Raw genomic sequence first — 20,439 nt, forward strand, 5'->3', positions numbered from 1 at the left:
GCATTGGGGCAGGTAGCGTTCTCCTGGCATCCGCCAAACCCAGATTTGTCCGTCGGACTGCCAGATGGTGAAGCATGATTCATCACTCCAGAGAACACATTTTCACTGCTACAGAGTCCAATGGTGGTGAGCTTTACACCACTCTAGCCGACACTTGGCATTGCGCATGGTGATCTTAGGCTTGTCTGCGGCTCCTCGGCCATGGAAAACCATTTCATGAAGCTCCCGACGAACAGTTCTTGTGCTGACATTGCTTTCAGAGGCAGTTTGGAACTCGGTAGTGAGTGTTGAAACCGAGGACAGACAATTTTTTACGTGCAACAAACTTCACTCGGCGGTACCGTTCTGTGAGCTTGTGTGGCCAACCACTTCGGGGTTAAGCTGTTGTTCTTCCGAGACGTTTCCACCTCACAATAACAGCACTTAGAGTTGTCCGGGGCTGCTCTAGCACGGCAGAAATTTGATGAACCGACTTGTTGGAAAGGTGGCATCCTATGACGGTGCCACGTTGAAAGTCACTGAGCTCTTCAGTAAGGCCATTTTACTGTCAATGTTTGTCTATGGCGATTGCATGGCTGTGTGCTTGATTTTCTACACCTGTCAGCAACGGGTGTGGCTGAAATAGCTGAATCCACTAATTTGAAGGGGTGTCCACATACTTATTTTTATATAGAGTGTACATCCAGTTTAACCTCCGGAATATCAATTTCTTTCAACTGCTTGTTGAATAAACAGTGTTTTTCCAGGCTGGGGGAATATTTTGAAATGAATTGGGGTATGTGTGTGCATGCAAAGGCAACTAACACTGAGCACATGTATTTTGGATGGGCATCATAGAGCACTGGAATATTGACCATGCCTTTGCTGAGATCAAATGTTTATTTCTTACAAGCATATGAGACATCGAACCTGCCCTTGCGCTCTGCACTCCAAACCTACACACCGCTAAAGAAATATGGTCTGCTTTACGTTTGTTTKAAAAAAGAAATTACATCTACAAGTCACAATTTAATTGGAATACATCTTAGCTCTCACTAGATTTATCAAGACGTGATTCATAGCCATTTCAAACCTCTGCATGACATTGTGCAGGTAAGCACCATCACTCAGAGCCTCAGGAGTATAGCAAGAGAACATGAAATATGAAAAGATTGTTCTCTCTACATTCTTATATCACAGTCGTTTAATGGTTTAGAATGAAAAACAAAGTTAGTTTAGCGCCAGTGTTGTGAATTCAGCAGCTGATCTGGTACCTGGCCTAGCAGAGAATACAGTCAGGAGAGTCCATTCAACGACATAGGTGGGGAGTACAGGAGGCTGCTGAGGGGAGGACAGCTCATAATAATGGCTGGAATGAAATGAATGGAATGGTATGAACCACATGGAAAACACGTTTCATTTGTTCGATACCATTCCATTTATTCCGTTCCAGCCATGACTATGAGCCCGTCCTTCCCAATTAAGACGCCACCAGCCACCTGTGGTGGGGAGGGTATTCACATGTGTCTGGCACATGGAGGCTCAATACGCATGTATAATATGTAGGTAACGGATGTCTCTCTAAAGGCTGTGGACTTCCCCAGAGATCTCTCTCCTTTCATAATCAGAGGGTGTGACTTCAGTGAAAGAGGGGGAAACCAAACTATCTTATTACCCTGAACAGAGCAACACTACAGTTGTTGTAAGACACAGTGCATTCGGAAACTATTCAGACCCCTTGACTTTTTCTACATTTTGTTACGTTAGTCTTATTTTAAAATAGATTCAATAGGTTTTTTCCCTCATCAATCTACACACAAGACAAAGCAGAAACAGGTTTTTGGACAATTTTGCAAATTCTTTCCTTAATGCGTTTGAGCCAATCAGTTGTGACAAGGTAGGGGTGGTATACAGAAGATAGCCATATTTGGTAAAACACCAAGTCCATATTWTGGCAAGAACAGCTCAAATAAGCAAAGAGAAACAACAGCATTACCTTAAGACATGAAGTTCAGTCAATGCGGAACATTTCAAGAACATTGAAAGTTTCTTTAAGTGCAGCCGCAAAAACCATCAAGCGCTATGATGAAACTGGCTCTCATGGGGACCGCTACAGGAAAGGAAGACCCAGAGTTACTTCTGCTGCAGAGGATAAGTTCATTAGAGTTACCAGCCTCAGAAATTGTAGCCCAAATAAATGCTTCACAGAGTTCAAGAAACAGACACATCTCAACATCAACTGTTCAGAGGAGACTGCGTGATTCAGGCCTTCGTGGTCGAATTGCTGCAAAGAAACCACTACTAAAGGACACCAATAATAAGAAGAGGCTTGTTTGGGTCAAGAAACATGAGCAATAGACATTAGACTGGTGGAAATCTGCCCTTTGGTCTGATGCAAAGAAGGTGAATGGATTATCTCCACGTGTGTGGTTCCCACCGTGAAGCATGGAGGAGGAGGTGTTATGGTGGGTGTGTGCTCTGCTGGTGACACTGTCAGTGATTTATTTAGAATTCAAGGCACACTTAACCAGCATGGCTACCACAACATTCTGCAGCAATACGCCATACCATCTGGTTTGCGCTTAGTAGGACTATCATTTGTTTTTCAACAGGAAAATGACCCAACACACCTCCAGGCTGTGTAAGGGCTATTTGACCAAGGAGAGTGATGGAGTGCTGCATCAACAATCTGGCCTCAACAATCAACCGACCTCAACCAAATTGAGATGGTTTGGGATGAGTTGGACCACAGAGTGAAGGAAAAGCAGCCAACAAGTGCTCAGCATATGTGGGAACTTCTTCAAGACTGTTGGAATATCATTCCAGGTGAAGCTGGTTGAGAGAATGCCAAGAGTGTGCAAAGCTGTCATCAAGGCAAAGGGTGGCTACTTTGAAGAATCTAAAATATATTTTTGTTTGTTTAACACTTTTTTTGGTTACTACATGARTCCATATGTGTTATTTCATAGTTTTGATGTCTTCACTATTATTCTACAATGTAGAAAATAGTAAAAATAAAGAAAAAGCCTTGAATGAGTAGGTGTGCCCAAACTGGTATTCAGACCCTTTACTCAGTACTTTGTTGAAGAACCTTTGGCAGCGATTACAGCCTTGATTCTTCTTGGGTATGACACTACAAGCTGAAACGTAAAAAAATTGGGAAAAAGTCAAGGGGTCTTGAATACTTTCCAAATGCACTACATCTCCTACAAATATTGAAAGTCATGGAATTTCCCATTTCTATCACACCATTATGACATTTCATGTTCTAGAAATGAATTGATCCAGAACACCCAGGCTATTTACAAATGGATAAAATGCAACTATACACGTGCAGTATTGAACAACCCTGAAGGAGAGTAAAATTCAGGTTGATTAATACATGTTATAGCTTTCTTTTTGAGCAAATGGTTAGTTTCCTGCTGCATAGATACTTTGAACCTAGGAGGCTCTTTAAATTGCTCTCAGATATGGTCTGCTTGCATTAACGTTGTATATGGACATGGACCTGGCAGCAAATGGGATCATAGCTAACCCAAAAAGTTCAATGGGGAGGGTGGAAACTGGCATTGAGAAAAAAGACATTTTAGAGGTACTAAAGGTTGTGGTTGGAAGATATAACGGTTAGATAAAGCACAGGGCTGAGTCCAATAGTCTGGGAAGAAATATTGGACACGTGTGGAATGTTGCTTAGGATCATGTTAAAACTACAAGCATACGATCCTACAGTATGCAGGTATTAATAAACTAAATAAAAAACGACTCTAGAACAGCTGACCTCATTTAAAGCTTGGTGTTCATAAKATCAGGAGGCGCTATCGTTGTGTAGATGTCAATGTTTAAGGGGTGGGCTTACTGTTAAAGCCAACGGAGTATATACAATGTCTTTCCCATGGGACGCATTCTCTAACGATTATGGTGGATGGCCAGGGTAGTTAAAAAAGGTGATATCTTATACAGTACCTTGTGTCCCCAACTGTGCATTTAATATGAGCAACGATGAAGAAAACGGCAAATGAAAAACATTGATGTTAGGCATCTCACAGTGCAGCCTACCAAACACTCAACTGTACAAATTCCCTGTTGATACTCATGTAGAACTGATTCAGTCCACGCAAGCTTTGGTTCCATCTGTGATGAAAAGGATGATGGCAATACACTATAGTGTTCTTGGTTGTTCATGTGTCTGGTGGTGCCATCAGTCTCACACCAAAAGCAGAGGAGGCATTGCACACAGCCATGTGAGCTCTCCAGACTCCAGAACACAGAACAGACGTGTAAAGTTTGAGGTGTGTTCCTTCTGTGGGGCACAAGATGAAGCATAAATACAGGGAGGACAACGAAATCATAAAACAGGCCATTTCTTGTCTTTCAAGTGCCTGTAACAGGTAAGACAGATGCCAGGAAGGTTACTGTGGAAAGTAGCTGTATTCATGTTTTATTCAGTGGTAGACTAGAGCAGAAATGGCCTTCCAGTAGTCAGAATGGGAGTGAGAGAGCTATATATGTGACAAGATTGTGAGCTAGTGGGACATAATATAACAGGACTGCATGGGCTGGGAGGAGTGAAGCCAACTAGACAGACAGGCTAATCAGCAGAGGCACCGGCGGCCGCTCTTGGTGACCTCTTCTGAGGAGTGCACCACGTTGGGCACCAAGCCACTCTTCACCCCCTCCCAACCCTCCTGGATGTTGATGTCACCGCTCTTCACGAGCTCGAAGATGTCCCGCGTTAGCTCAGTGAAGGCCTTTTCCACGTTGATGGCGTCGCGAGCCGATGTCTCCACGTAACGCATACCATAGGTACCTGCCAGCTTCTCCGCCTCTTGCTGGCTCACCTGCCTCTGGGGCTCCAGGTCGCACTTGTGGCCCACCAACAGAAAGACAATGCTGTGAGGCTGGACGTGACTCCGGGCCTCCTCCAGCCACTCATGCACATTCTGGAAGGAGCGACGGTTGGTGATGTCGAACAGCAGCAGCCCCCCAACAGAATTACGGTAATAAGCCCTGGTAATAGACCTAGAGAGGGTGAGAGGATAAGCAAAGAAGAGGGACAGCATTTAGATAAATGGTAAATACACTGAAAAAATATAACATGTTGTCATGACGTGGCCCTTTCTGTATATAGATCATGGCTTCTCACTCTCTCCTACTGTTCTGTTATCTCAGGTCGTAAATTCCTGGCGGAGACTCTCTCGGAGACAAATGGTTAAACTGAGACTATCGGATCGATAAAAACTGACTCTGTTTTTGTGTTTGTTTCACCATTCAGGACTGTTTCGATTTTCGTTGTCATTCACTTTGTTATTTTTGTCTTTTTCCCGTGTTCAGTTAATAAATTTACATGGACACTTACCACGCTGCATTTTGGTCCGAAAAAGAATAAGAGCAAATCTTAGATACTAATTAATAGTCTGGGGTGCTCTTACCGACAACCGCCGAAACAACTATTTCTGAATGATACTCTGAAGTATCCATTCTAACCATGAAAGACTGATCTTCAGGGAAGCAGAGAGAGAGAAAAAGAGACTCGGATGAACTGACTCTCCAGCAGATGGACCGGATTCCAACAGAAAAGATCATGACACATTGGCGTAAATATATATATTGATTGCAATTATTTCTGAATGAGTGAGCGTTCATGTGCAAAGGATTAGCATTTCAATTAATAGAATTATAGTTGTACTGTGTGTAGTGATCCCTCTGGTCTTTCCCGCTCAGTCCACACCCACTTCCCTTTGTCCACCAAGCCGTCATATCGGCTTAGCCCACTAGGGAACCTCCCCTATCATTTGTTAGTAACAGATCTACTGTTTTGTTTGTTTATGCATTTCTGTGATTATTTAGTTAGTAAATAAATGATTAAGCCAAGTGGTGTATGGACGATTTATAGTAAAGGCTGGGTGCGTGCAGATAACCAATAATTTACGACATTTGGAATGAGACTGACGTGAGTTAAATAATAATTCATTAATAAGAAGACTAATTGATCAGATATTAAAATATCTGAAGAGTTACATTAGGAAAATTATAACTTTGTAATCTGAAATTTTCCCTGGTGCCCCGACTTCCTGGTTAATTACATTTACATGATTATTTGAATCACGTAATTATAATTACAGAGAATTGATTTGATAAAATAACAGTCTTCACTTTTAATGATGCCAAAGACATGACAATGTAAAGTCTTGGTCCCATGTTTCATGAGCTGAAATACAAGATCCCAGAAATGTTCCATACTCACAAAAAGCTTATTTCTCTCAAATTTGGTGCACAAGTTTGTTTACATCCCTGTTAGTGAACATTTCTCCTTTGCCAAGATAATCCATCCACCTGACAGGTGTAGCAAATCAAGAAGCTGATTAAACAGCATGATCATTACACATTGTGCTGGGGACAATAAAAGGCCACTCTAAAATGGGCAGTTTTGTCACACAACACAGTGCCACAGATGTCTCAAGTTTTGAGGGAGCGTGCAATTGGCATGCTGACTGCAGGAATTTCCACCAGAGATGTTGACAGAGAACTTAATGTTCATTTCTCGAACATAAGTCGCCACCAACATTGTTTTAGAGAATTTGGCAGTTCTTCCAACCAGTCTCACAACCGCAGACCATGTGTATGGCGTCATGTGGGTGAGCGGTTTGCTGATGTCAACGTTGTGAACAGAGTGCCCTATGGTGGCGGTGGGGTTATGGTATGGGCAGGCATAAGCTATGGACAACAAACGCAATTGCATTTTATCAATGGCGATTTGAATGCACAGAGATACAGTGACGAGATCCTGTGGCCCATTGTGTGGCCCATTTTTTTTTAAGGTATCTGTAACCAACAAATCCATATCTGTATTCCCAGTCATGTGAAATCCATATATTAGGGCCTAATGGATTCATTTCAATTGACCGATTTCCTCATATGAACCGTGACTCAATAAAATCTTTGATCTTTGAAATTGTTGCATGTTGCGTTTATATTTTGGTTCAGTATATAAGTGTGGRGGTCAGTGCTGTTTAAACAGAGGAGGTGACATGGAGAACATTGGAGGTCAGTGCTATTATTATAATTTTTTWWAAAGAATTTATGAGCATGGCCTTATTTCTATTACAGCATATTGGATGACTCTCATTCATATTCCATTCACCCAATCAATATAACAGCGATAGGTTTAGGCTACTACATGATACTCAAATTTTCCCTGTTCCCATCATGAGGTTCCTACAACCTAGCGAATTAATGAAAGTTTACAATGTAGGTGCACACAGGTTGAGAGACAAATTTGAGGTGAGTGACATTCATACCACCTTGCACACTCTTGCCTGCATCTAGCTGATATAGGGTGTAATCATTAGTCCAACAGTTGCAAATGAGAGTTTCTATCGGACAAATTCAGGTATGTTTATCCCCGTTTTCTTCCGTTTGCTTCTGTTTAAGAAACGTTTTAACAGAATCGGCAGTATGAATACACCCCTGATCACACGTAAACAGAGTTCACTCATATCAGCCACGTTGTCGCTTGTGGACTTCAATGCACAACAAATCAGCTGTATGTGACCAGGTGAAAAACACTTTCCAAGACAAACCTCTATAAACAGCCTACATCGTTGTCACCATATTAGCTAAAGTAACGTCCTAGTCAGCATAGCTAATTTAACTAATGCTTTAGTAAACCGATACAATCATGCAGTAACGTTAGTGTACAGTCAGTTAGCAGTTACAAGGCGGGCCCCGGTGGCAATAAATTAGTAATACCAAAAGCTTACTTTGACTTGGAAGAGTTTCAGCGTGGTGTTGGAAAGTCATAGCCAGCTAGCTAACATAGCATCCCTCTGTTTGAGCAGAGTGATTCAGTAGGCTAAACTAGTTAGCTGCATTACTAGCTAAGTAAGTGAAACAGATGGGTTCCGGGAAGGTGAGAGCGGTGGTGGATTGGCCCCAACCTACATCCAGAGTACAGTTGCAGCGTTTCCTGGGATTCACCAACTTTTATCGCCGCTTTATCCTGGGCTACAGCATCCTGACTTCCCCCCGTCTACACTCACCTCTCCCAAGGTTTCGTTCACTTGGTCTCCAGCTGCTGACCTGGCATTCCGGGATCTCAAACACCACTTCACCACAGCTCCCATCTTGGTTCATCCTGACCCGTCCCGCCAGTTCGTGGTGGAGGCCGATGTTTTGGATGTCGGAGTGGGGGCGGTCCTGTCCCAGGGGTCTGCCCTGGACCTCAGGTTACATCCCTGCGCCTTATTCTCTGACCGCCTCAACGGCATGGCGAGGAACTATGATGTGGGGAATCGTGAGCTTCTCGCGGTGAAGATGGCGTTGGAACATCCATTCATTGTGTGGACCGACCACAAGAACCTGGAATATCTCCACACCGACAAGCGCCTCAATTCCAGGCAGGTTAGGTGGGACCTACTGTTCACCCGGTTCAACTTCTTCCTCTCCTACCGGCTGCGCTGTCACGTCGCTATAGCCCCACGACTACTACCCCGGAACCTGAGAGCGTCCTTCCCACCTCGTGCCTGGCGACGGCACTCAGCTGGGGAATAGAGAAGCATGTTCGGGAGGCGCAGCGTTCCCAGCCGAACCCTAGGGGAGGGGTCCAGATAACCGGATGTTTGTGCCTGACGCGATGCTTGCCTGTCACCCGGGCTCCTGTCAGACCCTGGCTTTTGTGAGACAACGCGTTACAAGTTAGGTGGCGTTACAAGTGTTCCTGACGTCTCGCATTCTTCGCCGCTTGCACGGTCTGTGCACAGAACAACACTCCTCGGCAAGCTCCGGCTGGTCTCCTCCAAACTCTGCCTGTCCCTCACCGTCCCTGGTCTCACATCTCCCTGGACTTTATCACGGGTCTCCCCCCATCTGATGGCAACACCGCCATCCTGACCGTTGTGGATCGGTTTTCCAAAGCCWCCCACTTCATTCCTCTCCCCAAGCTACCCTCTACCAAAGAGATGGCAAAGCTCATGGTGCAGCATGTCTTCCGGATCCATGGACTGCCAGTTGACATGGTCTCCAAACGGGGTCCTCAGTTCTCATCCTGGTTCTGGAAGGCGTTCTGCACCCTCATTGGGTCATCGGCCAGCCTGTCCTCCGGGTTCCACTCCCAGTCCAACGGCCAGTCGGAGCGAGCCAACTAAGATCTTGAGACTACTCTGCGCTGCCTGGTCTCCGCCAACCCCACCACCTGGTGCCAGCAGCTTGTGTGGGTCGAATACACCTGCAACACCCTTCCCTGCTCTGCCACGGGCCTATCACCTTTTGAGTGTTCCCTGGGGTATCAGCCCCCGCTCTTCCTTGAGCAGGAAGAAGAGGTAAGCATACCTTCGGCCAAGATGTTTATCCGCTGCTGTCGTCGTACCTGGAGGAGAGCCTGGTCGGTCCTTCCTCAAGACCACCTCCAGGTATTGACCACAAGCGGATCACCACTGGACCCCCGCTCCACGGTATCATCTCGTGCAGAAGGTATGGCTGTCCACCCAGGATCTGCCCCTCCGGGTGGAATCCCACAAACTCTCCCCCCGATTTATCGGCCCTTTTCCCATCGCCAAGGTTATTAGCCCCTCTGCTGTTTGTCTTCTGTTGCCCCGTACCATCCATATACATCCCCCCTTTCATGTGTCCAGAGTTAAACCCATGTCTCACAGCCCCTTGTCTCCTGTTTCCTGCCCTTCTGTATCTTGCCCCACCTCACTGGATTATTGACCACTGCCTGCCCTGAGACTCCCTGCCCTTCTGGACCCTTTGCACCCTCTCTGGATAATTAACCCCTGCCTGCCTTTGAACTGTCATTTGCCTGGCCCTGTATTAGAAATAAACGTTGGTTCCTTCGACACTGTCTGCWTCTGGGTTATACCTGAAACATGATAGAAACTGAAAGTGAAAAAAATGACTCTCTCACTCTATTTCTCTCTTGCTTTTTAATTTTGTAAGAACTTAATTTGTTAAAAACTGTTCAACTATTGTCTTTCCCTCTCTTTGAGTCAAGTACTCACCACATGTTATACATGGCAGTGCTAGCTAGCTGTAGCTTATGCTTTCAGTACTAAATTCATTATTTGATCCTTTGAATGGGTGGGCAACCTGTCAGTTCATGCTGCAAGAGCTTTGATAGGCTGGAGGACGTCCTCTAGAAGTTGTCATAATTACTGTGTAAGTCTATGGAAGGGGGTGAGAACCATGACCCTCCTTGGTTTTGTATTGAAGTCAATGTACCCAGAGGAGGACGGAAGCTAGCTGTCTTCCAGCTACACCATGGTGCTACCCTACAGAGTGCTGTTGAGGCTACTGTAGACCTTCTTTGGAAAATAGTGTGATGAGACAAATTATAGATAAAATTATATATTGTTATACACTACCGGTCAAAGTTTTTTAACACCTACTCATTCAAGGATTTTTCTTTATTTTTACTATTTTCTACATTGTAGAATTATCAGGAATCAAGGTAAGACCCAGATGCAGACTGTCAAAGTAACACTATTTATTGTAGCAACAGGGGCAGGCAAAGACAGGTCAAGGCAGGCAGGGGTCGGAAATCCTGGGTAAGGTACAGGACGGCAGGCGGACTCAGGGTCAGGCAGGGTTCAGTAATTCAGAGGTGGAACAAAGGTACAGGACGGCAGACAGGCTCAGGCAGAGAGGTCAGGCGGGCGGGTACAGGGTCAGGACAGGCAAATGTCAAAACCGGGAGGATTAGCAAAGAGAGGCTGGGAAACGATAGGAGCTGACAGGAAAAACGCTGGTAAGCTTGAATGAACAAGATGAACTGACAACAGCAGAGAACACAGGTATAAATACACAGGGGATAATTGGGAAGATGGGCGACACATGGAGGAGGGTGGAGACAAGCACAAGGACAGGTGAAACAGATCAGGGCGTGACAAGAATAATCTTGAAGACATCAAAACTATGAAATAACACATATGGAATCATGTAGTAACCAAAAAAGTGTTAAACAAATCAAAATATATTTTATATTTGAGATTCTTCAAATAGCCACCCTTTGCCTTGACAGCTTTGCACACTCTTGGCATTCGCTCAACCAGCTTCATGAGGTAGTCACTTGGAATGCATTTCAATTAACAGTTGTGCCTTCTTAAAAGTTAATTGGTGCAATTTCTTTCATCCTTAATGTGTTTGAGCCAATCAGTTGTGCTGTGACAAGGTGGGTGGGGGTATATAGAAGATAGCCATATTTGGTAAAAGTCCATATTATGGCAAGAACAGCTCAAATAAGCAAAGAGAAACAACAATCCATCATTACTTTAAGACATGAAGGTCAGTCAATGTGGAATATTTCAAGAACTTTGAACGTTTCTTCAAGTGCACCCGCAAAAACCATCAAGCGCTATGATGAAACTGGATCTCATGAGGACCACCACAGGAATGGAAGACCCAGAGTTACCTCTGCTGCAGAGGATAAGTTCATTAGAGTTAACAGCCTCAGAAATTGCAGCCCAAATAAATGCTTCAGTGTTCAAGTAACAGACACATCTCAACGTCAACTGTTCAGAGGAGACTCTGTGAATCAGGCCTTCATGGTCAAATTGCTGCAAAGAAACCACTACTAAAGGACGTGTGTGTGTGTGCTTTGCTGGTGACACCGTCTGTGATTTATTTAGAATTTAAGGCACATTTAACCAGCATGGCTATCACAGCATTCTGCAGCGATACGCCATCCCATCTGGTTTTGGGCTTAGTAGGACTGTCATTTGTTTTTCAACAGGACAATGACCCAACACACCTCTAGGCTGTTTAAGGGCTATTTAACCAAGAAGAAGAGTGATGGAGTGCTGCATCAGATGACCTGGCCTCCACAATCCCCCGACTTCAACCAAATTGAGATGGTTTGGAAGGAGTCGGACCGCAGAGTGAAGGAAAAGCAGCCAACAAGTGCTCAGCATATGTGGGAACTCCTTCAAGATTGTTGGAAAAGCGTTACAATTTAGAAAATAGTAAAAATAAAGAAAAACCATCGAATGAGTAGATGTTCCAAAACTTTTGACTGGCAGTGTAATAATAATTACAGATGACTATAAAAAAAAAAATTGTGATTTATTTCACGAAATGTGTGGTCTTTACGATGGAAGATTTAAAAAAAATCTAAAAAGTGTCACCTGAATCGCTCCTGTCCGGCTGTGTCCCAGATTTGAAGTTTAATGCGTTTGCCTGGTTCTATCTCCACTAGGCGTGAGAAGAAGTCTACACCGACTGTGGGGTCGGACACATGCGCAAAGCGTCCCTCTGTGAATCGCCGGATCAGGCACGACTTTCCTACTGTCGAGTCCCCAATGACGATGAGTCGAAACTGGTACAGCCATATCGCTTCCATCTCTCATAGAATCTATGGGGGAAAAATGATAAATTTGACGATTAGTAAATCATGCGCATGACCCGTCTACATCTAATCAAATAACTTAACTAACACTTGTTTTGACCCTAAGGGTAGGCTATCCAATCCACTATCAGTGATATCTTTATCGGGCTATTTTTTACAAATATAGTTCTGTGTGGTAGGCCTGCCTATATTTTTAAAACCTATTAGTGAGGATGTGTCCGCAGAACCGCGCACAACATCGAAAGCCGACTTGATTGTTTGCCCTACTTTAAAAGCTCAATCGCCCACAGCGCACGGTTTATTTGCTTTTTCTTGAAAAAACTTATCTGTCTGCCCTACATTATGAGGGCAAGGCCTCTCCTCTTTCCTGGTAAATGCACAGACAGCTCTTAAAAAACAACACTCGCATATTCAGCTCACATGTGGATACACAGTTGTTGRATAGCAAAGCCGATCAAGTGCAATAATATGTGTTGACATAAAAACCGTTTTTCTTAAAAACACAATTAAAAGGGCAGTTATGCACATTTTTATGGACAAACAATAGGCTACGTATTGAATACTAATTTCACCATTGCAAAAAAAAAACGTATTAGTTATGGGCTACATAAATCTGAACGAGTCCTAACATTTAAAACACATTTAACTTATCTTCTTTCTGCTCTTCGTAGACAATAGTCTTAATCTAAAATCGATTTACAACGGTATTATCTGTGGCAATGGCATATTAATCCATAATACATTTTAGAACATGGTCGTGTACTAATTTATGTGCAATTAATTACCTTGTTAGATGAGCGATCAACGGCTGGAAATAGCAAACCCCATGATCTTGAGAAATCTCGTATATCGAAGATGCTCTCTGAAACAGTGATCTCAGGAGGCCTAGTCAAACACTGATTTACCCCAAGCAGTGATACGCAAATAGGACTTGTCCTAGTATCCTTTTGATTTATTTTATTCTACACAGGGAACTGTTACTGTGATGGCGAGTTTGATGTCAAATTGGCTAATGGCCGTCCTTACAACTTGTCGATGGTTTAATTTCATAGCAATTTCATGTTTAAAGATGGAGATGTTTGTGAAAATCCGCTGATGAAATGGCAGTAACAACAGCATCACATAGCATTACTCATTCCTCATCAGCACCATTACCGTAAGAACTCACACATCAACGCAGTTAACATCTCTATGCCTCAGAGGGCACTACATTGGGTGCTACAAATGGGCATTTAAATTGAGTCCTATGAAGATCAGATTCGGGTTATCATACCTGACATAAACGGAATGTCTTTGTGGGAGAAAAAAAAGGATGACAACTGTGTGTAATGAACACCAGGGGAGACATAGAGCTGGTTCCAAGTGCAGGGCGCAGCAGGTGTTTATTGATAAAGGACCACAGGATGAGGCAGGTAGCTGGGTCCAGCGGCAGGCAGAAGGTCATACACAGGGGGTCCAAAAAGGCAACAGTACAAGCAAGGAAAAGGCTAGTAACGTCACCCGGGAGATCAGGCAATAGGTTTATAACAGGAAATCCAATAAGCTAAAGTACAGGCAGGGAATAGGCAAAAGGCATTGTTAGTGAGGCAGGCCAAAACTATCATACACTGAAGGATTACATTACAAGGGAAAACCAGCGCTCCGAATAGAAGTGTGTCACAAACAATACGTGCAGGGAACTGAACTAAATAGTGTGTGATAATGACATACAGGTGTGTGAACAGGTGATTAGCATTTAGGTGATTGGGATCTGGAGAGTGAGCTGCATTCAMGGGATCTACGTGTTTGAGAGTGTGAGTTTGAAGCAGATGTTAGACTGTGTAACCACCTGAACGATCAAAATAGCTAGGGTGTGAATCATGCTCTGAGTTAGGCCTACAGTAGGCTGCAGGATACAAGAGAATGAGTGTGGCTTGGCAGTAAAAAACAACAACTATGTTTATTATGACATCCGACATCGGGTAGAAAGCACACTGGTCTCGAGGTGACTGGAGGGCCAGAAACTCATTGCGGAGGTGTTGCAGAGCTACCGAGTAGACCTATAACATATTTCCATATAACATATATCTATATCCAGTACCAGTACCAGTCAAAAGTTTGGACACACCTACTCATTCAAAGACACACCTATTCATTCTTTATTTGTACTATTTTCTACATTGTAGAATAATAGTGAAGACATCAAAACTATGAAATAACACATTTGGAATAATGTAGTAACCAAAAAAGTGCTGAACAAACCCTTTGCCTTGATGGCAGCTTTGAACACTCTTGGCATTTTCTCAACCAGCTTCATGAGGAATGCTTTTCCAACAGTCTTGAAGGAGTTCACACATATGCTGAGCACTTGTTGGCTGCTTTTCCTTCACTCTGCGGTTCAACTCATCTCAAACCATCTCAATTGGGTTGAGGTTGGGTGATTGTGGAGGCCAGGTCATCCGATGCAGCACTCTCCTTGGTCAAATAGCCCTTACACAGCCTGGAGGTGTGTTTTGGGTAATTGTCCTGTTGAAAAAGAGCAAACCAGATGGGATGGCGTATCAGTACAGAATGCTGGTTAAGTGTGCCTTGAATTCTAAATAAATCACTGACAGTGTCACCAGCGAAGCACCCCCATACATCACACCTCCTCCATGCTTCACAGTGGGAACCACACATGCGGAGGATCATCCGTTTACCTACTCTGCGTCTCACAAAGACACAGCGGATGGAACCAAAAATCTCCAATTTGGACTCATCAGACCAAAGGGCAGATTTCCACCGGTCTAATGTTCATTGCTCGTGTTTCTTGGCCCAAGCAAGTCTCTTCTTCTTATTGGTGTCCTTAAGTAGTGGTTTCTTTGCAGGAATTCGAGCATGAAGGCCTGATTCACGCAGTCTCCTCTGAACAGTTGATGTTGAGATGTGTCTGTTACTTGAACTCTGTGAAGCATTTATTTGGGCTGCAATTTCTGAGGCTGGTAACACTAAGGAACTTATCCTCTGCAGCCGAGGTAACTCTGGGTCTTCCATTCCTGTGGTGGTCCTCATGAGAGCCAGTTTCATCATAGTGCTTGATGGTTTTTGCGGCTGCACTTGAAGAAATGTTCAAAGTTCTTGAAATATTCCACATTGACTGACCTTCATGTCTTAAAGTAATGATGGACTGTTGTTTCTCTTTGCTTATTTGAGCTGTTCTTGCCATAATATGGACTTTTACCAAATATGGCTATCTTCTGTATACCACCCATACCTTGTCACAGCACAACTGATTTGCTCAAATGTGTTAAGAAGGAAAGGAATTCCACAAATTAGCTTTTAACAAGGTACACCTGTTAATTGAAATGCCTTCCAGGTGACTACCTCATGAAGCTGGTTGAGAGAAACTGTCATCAAGGCAAAGGGTTTAACACTTTTTTGGTTACTACATGATTCCATATGTGTTATTTCATAGTTTTGATGTCTTCACTATTATTCTAATCACATCAAATCAAATGTTATTGCTCACATACACATGGTTAGCAGATGTTAATGCGAGTGTAGCGAAATGCTTGTGCTTCTAGTTCCGACCGTGCAGTAATATCTAACAAGTAATCTAACAATATCACAAYATCTACCTMATACACACAAGTGTAAAGGATTTATTAAGAATATGTATATATAAATATATGAATGAGTGATGGTACAGAACGGCATAGGCAAGATGCAGTAGATGGTATAGAGTACAATATATACGTATGAGATGAGTAATGTAGGGTATGTAAACATTYTATAAAGTGGCATTGTTTAAGTGACTAGTGATGCATTTATTACATCCAATTATTAATTATTAACGTGGCTAGAGATTGAGTCTGTATGTTGGCAGCAGCCACTCAATGTTAGTGATGGCTGTTTAACAGTCTGATGGCCTTGAGATAGAAGCTGTTTTTCAGTCTCTCGGTCCCTGCTTTGATGCAACTGTACTGACCTCGCCTTCGGGATGATAGCGGGGTGAACAGGCAGTGGCTCGGGTGGTTGTTGTCCTTGATGATCTCTGTGGCCTTCCTGTGACATCGGGTGGTAGGTGTAGATGTCCTGGAGGGCAGGTAGTTTGCCCCCGGTGATGCGTTGTGCAGACCTCACTACCCTCTGGAGAGCCTTACGGTTGTGGGCGTTGAAGTTGCCGTACCAGTCGATGAACAGTATTCTTACATAGGTATTCCTCTTGTCCAGATGGGTTAGGGCAGTGTGCAGTGTGATTGTGATTGCATCGTCTGTGGACCTATTGGAGCGGTAAGCAAATTGGAGTGGGTCTAGGGTGTCAGGTAGGGTGGAGGTGATATGATCCTTGACTAGTCTCTCAAAGCACTTCATGATGACGGAAGTGAGTGCTACAGGGCGATAGTCGTTTAGCTCAGTTACCTTAGCTTTCTTGGGAATAGGAACAATGGTGGCCCTCTTGAAGCATGTGAGAACAGCAGACTGGGATAGGGATTGATTGAATATGTCCATAAACACACCAGCCAGCTGGTCTGCACATGCTCTGAGGACGCGGCTAGGGATGCCGTCTGGGCCGGCAGCCTTGCGAGGGTTAACACGTTTAAATGTTTTGCTCACGTTAACAGCGGTGAAGGAGAGCCCGCAGGTTTTGGTAGCAGGCCGTGTCAATGGCACTGTATTTTCCTCAAAGCGAGCAAAGAAGTTGTTTAGTTTGTCTGGGAGCAAGACATTGGTGTTCGCGACGGGGCTGTTTTTCTTTTTGTAGTCCGTGATTGACTGTAGACCCTGCCACATACGRCTCGTGTCTGAGCCGTTGAATTGCTACTCTACTTTGTCTCTATACTGACGCTTAGCTTGTTTGATTGCCTTGTATTCGGTCAAGTTCGCCTTGCCATAATTAAAAGCAGTGGTTCGCGCTTTCAGTTTTGAGCGAATGCTGCCATCAATCCACGGTTTCTGGTTGGGGAAGGATTAAATAGTCACCGTGGGTACCACATCGCCGATGCACTTGCTAATAAACTTACTCACCGAATCAGCGTATACATCAATGTTATTTTCCGATGCTATCTGGAACATATCCCAGTCCACGTGATCYAAGCAATCTTGAAGCGTGGAATCAGATCGGTCGGGCCAGCGTTGAACAGACCTGAGCACGGTGTTTCCTGTTTTAGTTTCTGTCTATAGGCTGGGAGCAACAAAATAGAGTCGTGGTCAGATTTGCCGAAAGGAGGGCGAGGGGGGGCTTTGWATGCGTTGCGGAAATTAGAGTAGCAATGATCCAGAGTTTTGCCAGCCCGGGTCGCCCATTCGATATACTGATCAAATTTAGGGAGCCTTGTTTTCAGATAAGCCTTGTTAAAATCCCCAGCTACAATAAATGCAGCCTCAGGATATGTGGTTTCCAGTTTACATAGAGTCCAATGAAGTTCTTTCAGGACTGTCGAGGTGTCTGCTTGGGGGGGAATATACACGACTGTGATTATAATCMAAGAGAWTTCTCTTGGTAGATAATGCAGTCGGCATTTGATCGTAAGGAATTCTAGGTCAGGTGAACAAAAGGACTTGAGTTCCTGTATATTGTTATGATCACACCACGACTCGTTAATCATAAGGCATACACCCCCGCCCTTCTTCTTACCAGAGAGATGTTTGTTTCTGTCGGCGCAATGCGTGAAGAAACCGGGTGGCTGTAGCGACTCTGATAACGTATCCCGAGTAGCAATAATGAAAAAATCTGGAATGAGTAGGTGTGTCCAAACTTTTTACTGGTACTGTATATATTTTGACGAGAACATATAATGACAAGTTTATAAAATGAAAATTTGACCTTTCATGTACGGACTATGGAATCAAGTTGGATTACATCATTTCCTTGACTCCATCCTTAACATCCTCATATGTTAAGGTGAACAGTGAACCTTAAAAGTTCTGTATGGAAACATTTGAAAGAATTTTAGGCTCTAGTTGGAATGGAATTAAAACTAAATTGTAATATGTTTTCCATGTGCCATCAACACCGGCAGATATTGGATCAGACAGCAGTGTGAGTTTTGAATGGGCTGTTGTACAAACTCAGACCACGCAGCAGGAGCATTTGTTAAAACGTCTCGTTATAGTGGACCTTGGGGTCAGTAAAACGTCAGTCATCAAGAGTTATGTCCATCAGATCTTTTCTCAACATTATCGTGCAACTATTGATGTTGACTTAGCGCTGAAGGTTCTGCACTGGGACAGTGACGCCGTTATAAGACTACAGATTTGGGATATTGCCAGTATGTCAAACCACTTCATTTTACTTTGATATTACTTGATATATTATCAATTCATTGTAACACCAGTGGTTTGGACAAAACTGCAGACAATCAGTCTACATCAGACTTTATTCAAGTTTATGTTTTTAACAACTCAATATCAATGAATTAGCACACTTTTGATAATTATATTTTGTCTTATCCATAGATAGCCTGTGTTACATGTATCATRATAATCACCAGTGTACAGTTTTTCTCCCTACAGAATTTCATGTGTGCTGTGGAGGAACATGTGTCTTGTCTATTTGTTTATTAMGGTCCCCATTAGCTTTTGCAGAGGCAGCAGCTATTCTTCCTGGGGTCCACAAAAAACATGACAAGTAACAAAACACTGATACACTGACAGACAATGACAGGGTTCACCTGGTCTCATGCTCATTAGAGCCATATGGGCACTACAGTTACTCTCTCGCTCTCTGTATGTGTGTGTGTCTGTACTATGAAAACCTGACCTTTTRTGCTGTTTTTGGAATGTGCCAAATCATAATGCAATATAATTAGATTATAAGTACATATAATTACAGTATACGCTAGATCAGTGCTGTATGCCGGTCTGACCCTGTATGTACTGTTCATGTATTTGTTTGTCCCAGGACAAGAAAGATATGGGAATATGACCTGTGTGTGTTACCGGGATGCTGTTGGAGCTCTGGGGGTGTTTGACGTGACCCATGCCTCCACAGTTGATGCAGTGTTCAAGTGGAAGGATGACCTGGACACTAAGGTCACKCTCAGTCATYGCAAACCTGTCCCAGCTGTGGTGCTGGACACATTCTGTGGGGGAAAAGGATTTGTGGGCTGGTTTGAGACCTCAGCCAAGGTAAGGGAGGAAGATAATGACACAGATAGGGAAACGCTTCAGCTTACTTACTGTAGTCCTCCTAGTCTCTCACAACTGCCATCTGTGGGCTGCTCTAGAGGGTATCTTTACAATGGCTAAGATAAGATACACTTAAATGGTGTGTGTGTCTGTGTGTCTCTGTGTGTGTCTGTGTGTGTCTGTGTGTGAGACAGACTAGCCTCAGTATATTAATGATTCTAATCTAAACACATTTCAGACTGCTGGGGAGCTCCCTGGCTGATAACATTTGACAGTCTTGGTCCTATGGAAGATCACTTTGTACAATGGTCTCTATTTCTTACAAAGAACACAAACACATTTGACAGCAGCCTTTGATTGTCAGCTTGGGTTAACTTAACTCATTCGAATGTAATCACAAATACATGCGATCAATTGGAATGAAACGCTAGCATGCCGTGGGGCATTTGAGAAGAACACAGGCTAGTTTGCCAAGGGGAATGTGAACAGGAACATGTAAAATGGTCCAGCAGGCTGTGTAATGCGTGTTCCCTCCTCACAGACTGAACCTGAGAGAAAGGGAACACTCACAGCTACTCTCTAGCGAGTTATTCAGTTTAGTGTGAAGGTTGATTGGGTGAACATGTCACTGAGGCCAACCCAGCTGATAGCTTACATTGATAAAGATGATGAAAGATTAGAAGAAACCTTCTGTCTGATGTTAAAGGATTTAAAATCCTGAGRAGATCTGCCCTGGGATTACTCCCCATCTGAGATCTATTGTCTTCTGTCTCCTAGCTGTCCCCTAGCTGTCTCCTAGCTGTCCCTTAGCGGTCCCCTAGTTGTCTCCCAGCTGTCTCCTAGCTGTCTCCTAGCTTGTCTCCTAGCTGTCCATAATTTGTATATTTTTGGTTTTATTGCTTAGGAGAACCCTACTGCAGAGAGAGCCAGGAAACTGAGAAGCTKGTGCTTTGTGAAAGGTTGTTCTTATAGCCAAATACTAATGATATAACATCAATACCATACTAGCCCAGGGGTTTGTCTTCAGATGT

General features: G+C 43.7%; 1 protein-coding gene across 1 annotated transcript; it reads right to left on the bottom strand.

Annotated features, from left to right (window-relative positions):
• Window positions 1-995: 995 nt before the first annotated feature.
• On the bottom strand, window positions 996-13,420 carry LOC111964373 (ras-related protein Rab-39B-like). Its single transcript, XM_023988255.2, has 3 exons — window positions 13,105-13,420; window positions 12,099-12,325; window positions 996-4,998 (listed from the first exon to the last, which is right to left on the bottom strand). The coding sequence occupies exons 2-3, from the start codon at window positions 12,311-12,313 to the stop codon at window positions 4,572-4,574; spliced, it is 642 nt and encodes a 213-aa protein (XP_023844023.1). The 5' UTR covers window positions 12,314-12,325; window positions 13,105-13,420; the 3' UTR covers window positions 996-4,571.
• Between the last annotated feature and the right edge of the window lie 7,019 nt (window positions 13,421-20,439).

This window comes from Salvelinus sp. IW2-2015, linkage group LG5 (genome assembly GCF_002910315.2).
Source record: "Salvelinus sp. IW2-2015 linkage group LG5, ASM291031v2, whole genome shotgun sequence".
Classification (NCBI taxonomy): Eukaryota; Metazoa; Chordata; class Actinopteri; order Salmoniformes; family Salmonidae; genus Salvelinus; species Salvelinus sp. IW2-2015.

What these genes read in the sequence shown, in the direction of transcription:
- LOC111964373 (XM_023988255.2), bottom strand. Translation starts at nt 12,313, where the DNA reads ATGGAAGCGATATGGCTGTACCAGTTTCGACTCATCGTCATTGGGGAC. An exon ending in GCCGGACAGGAGCGATTCAG is followed by an intron (nt 4,999 to 12,098) that starts GTGACACTTTTT and finishes CACCCTCTCTAG; the next exon opens with GTCTATTACCAGGGCTTATT.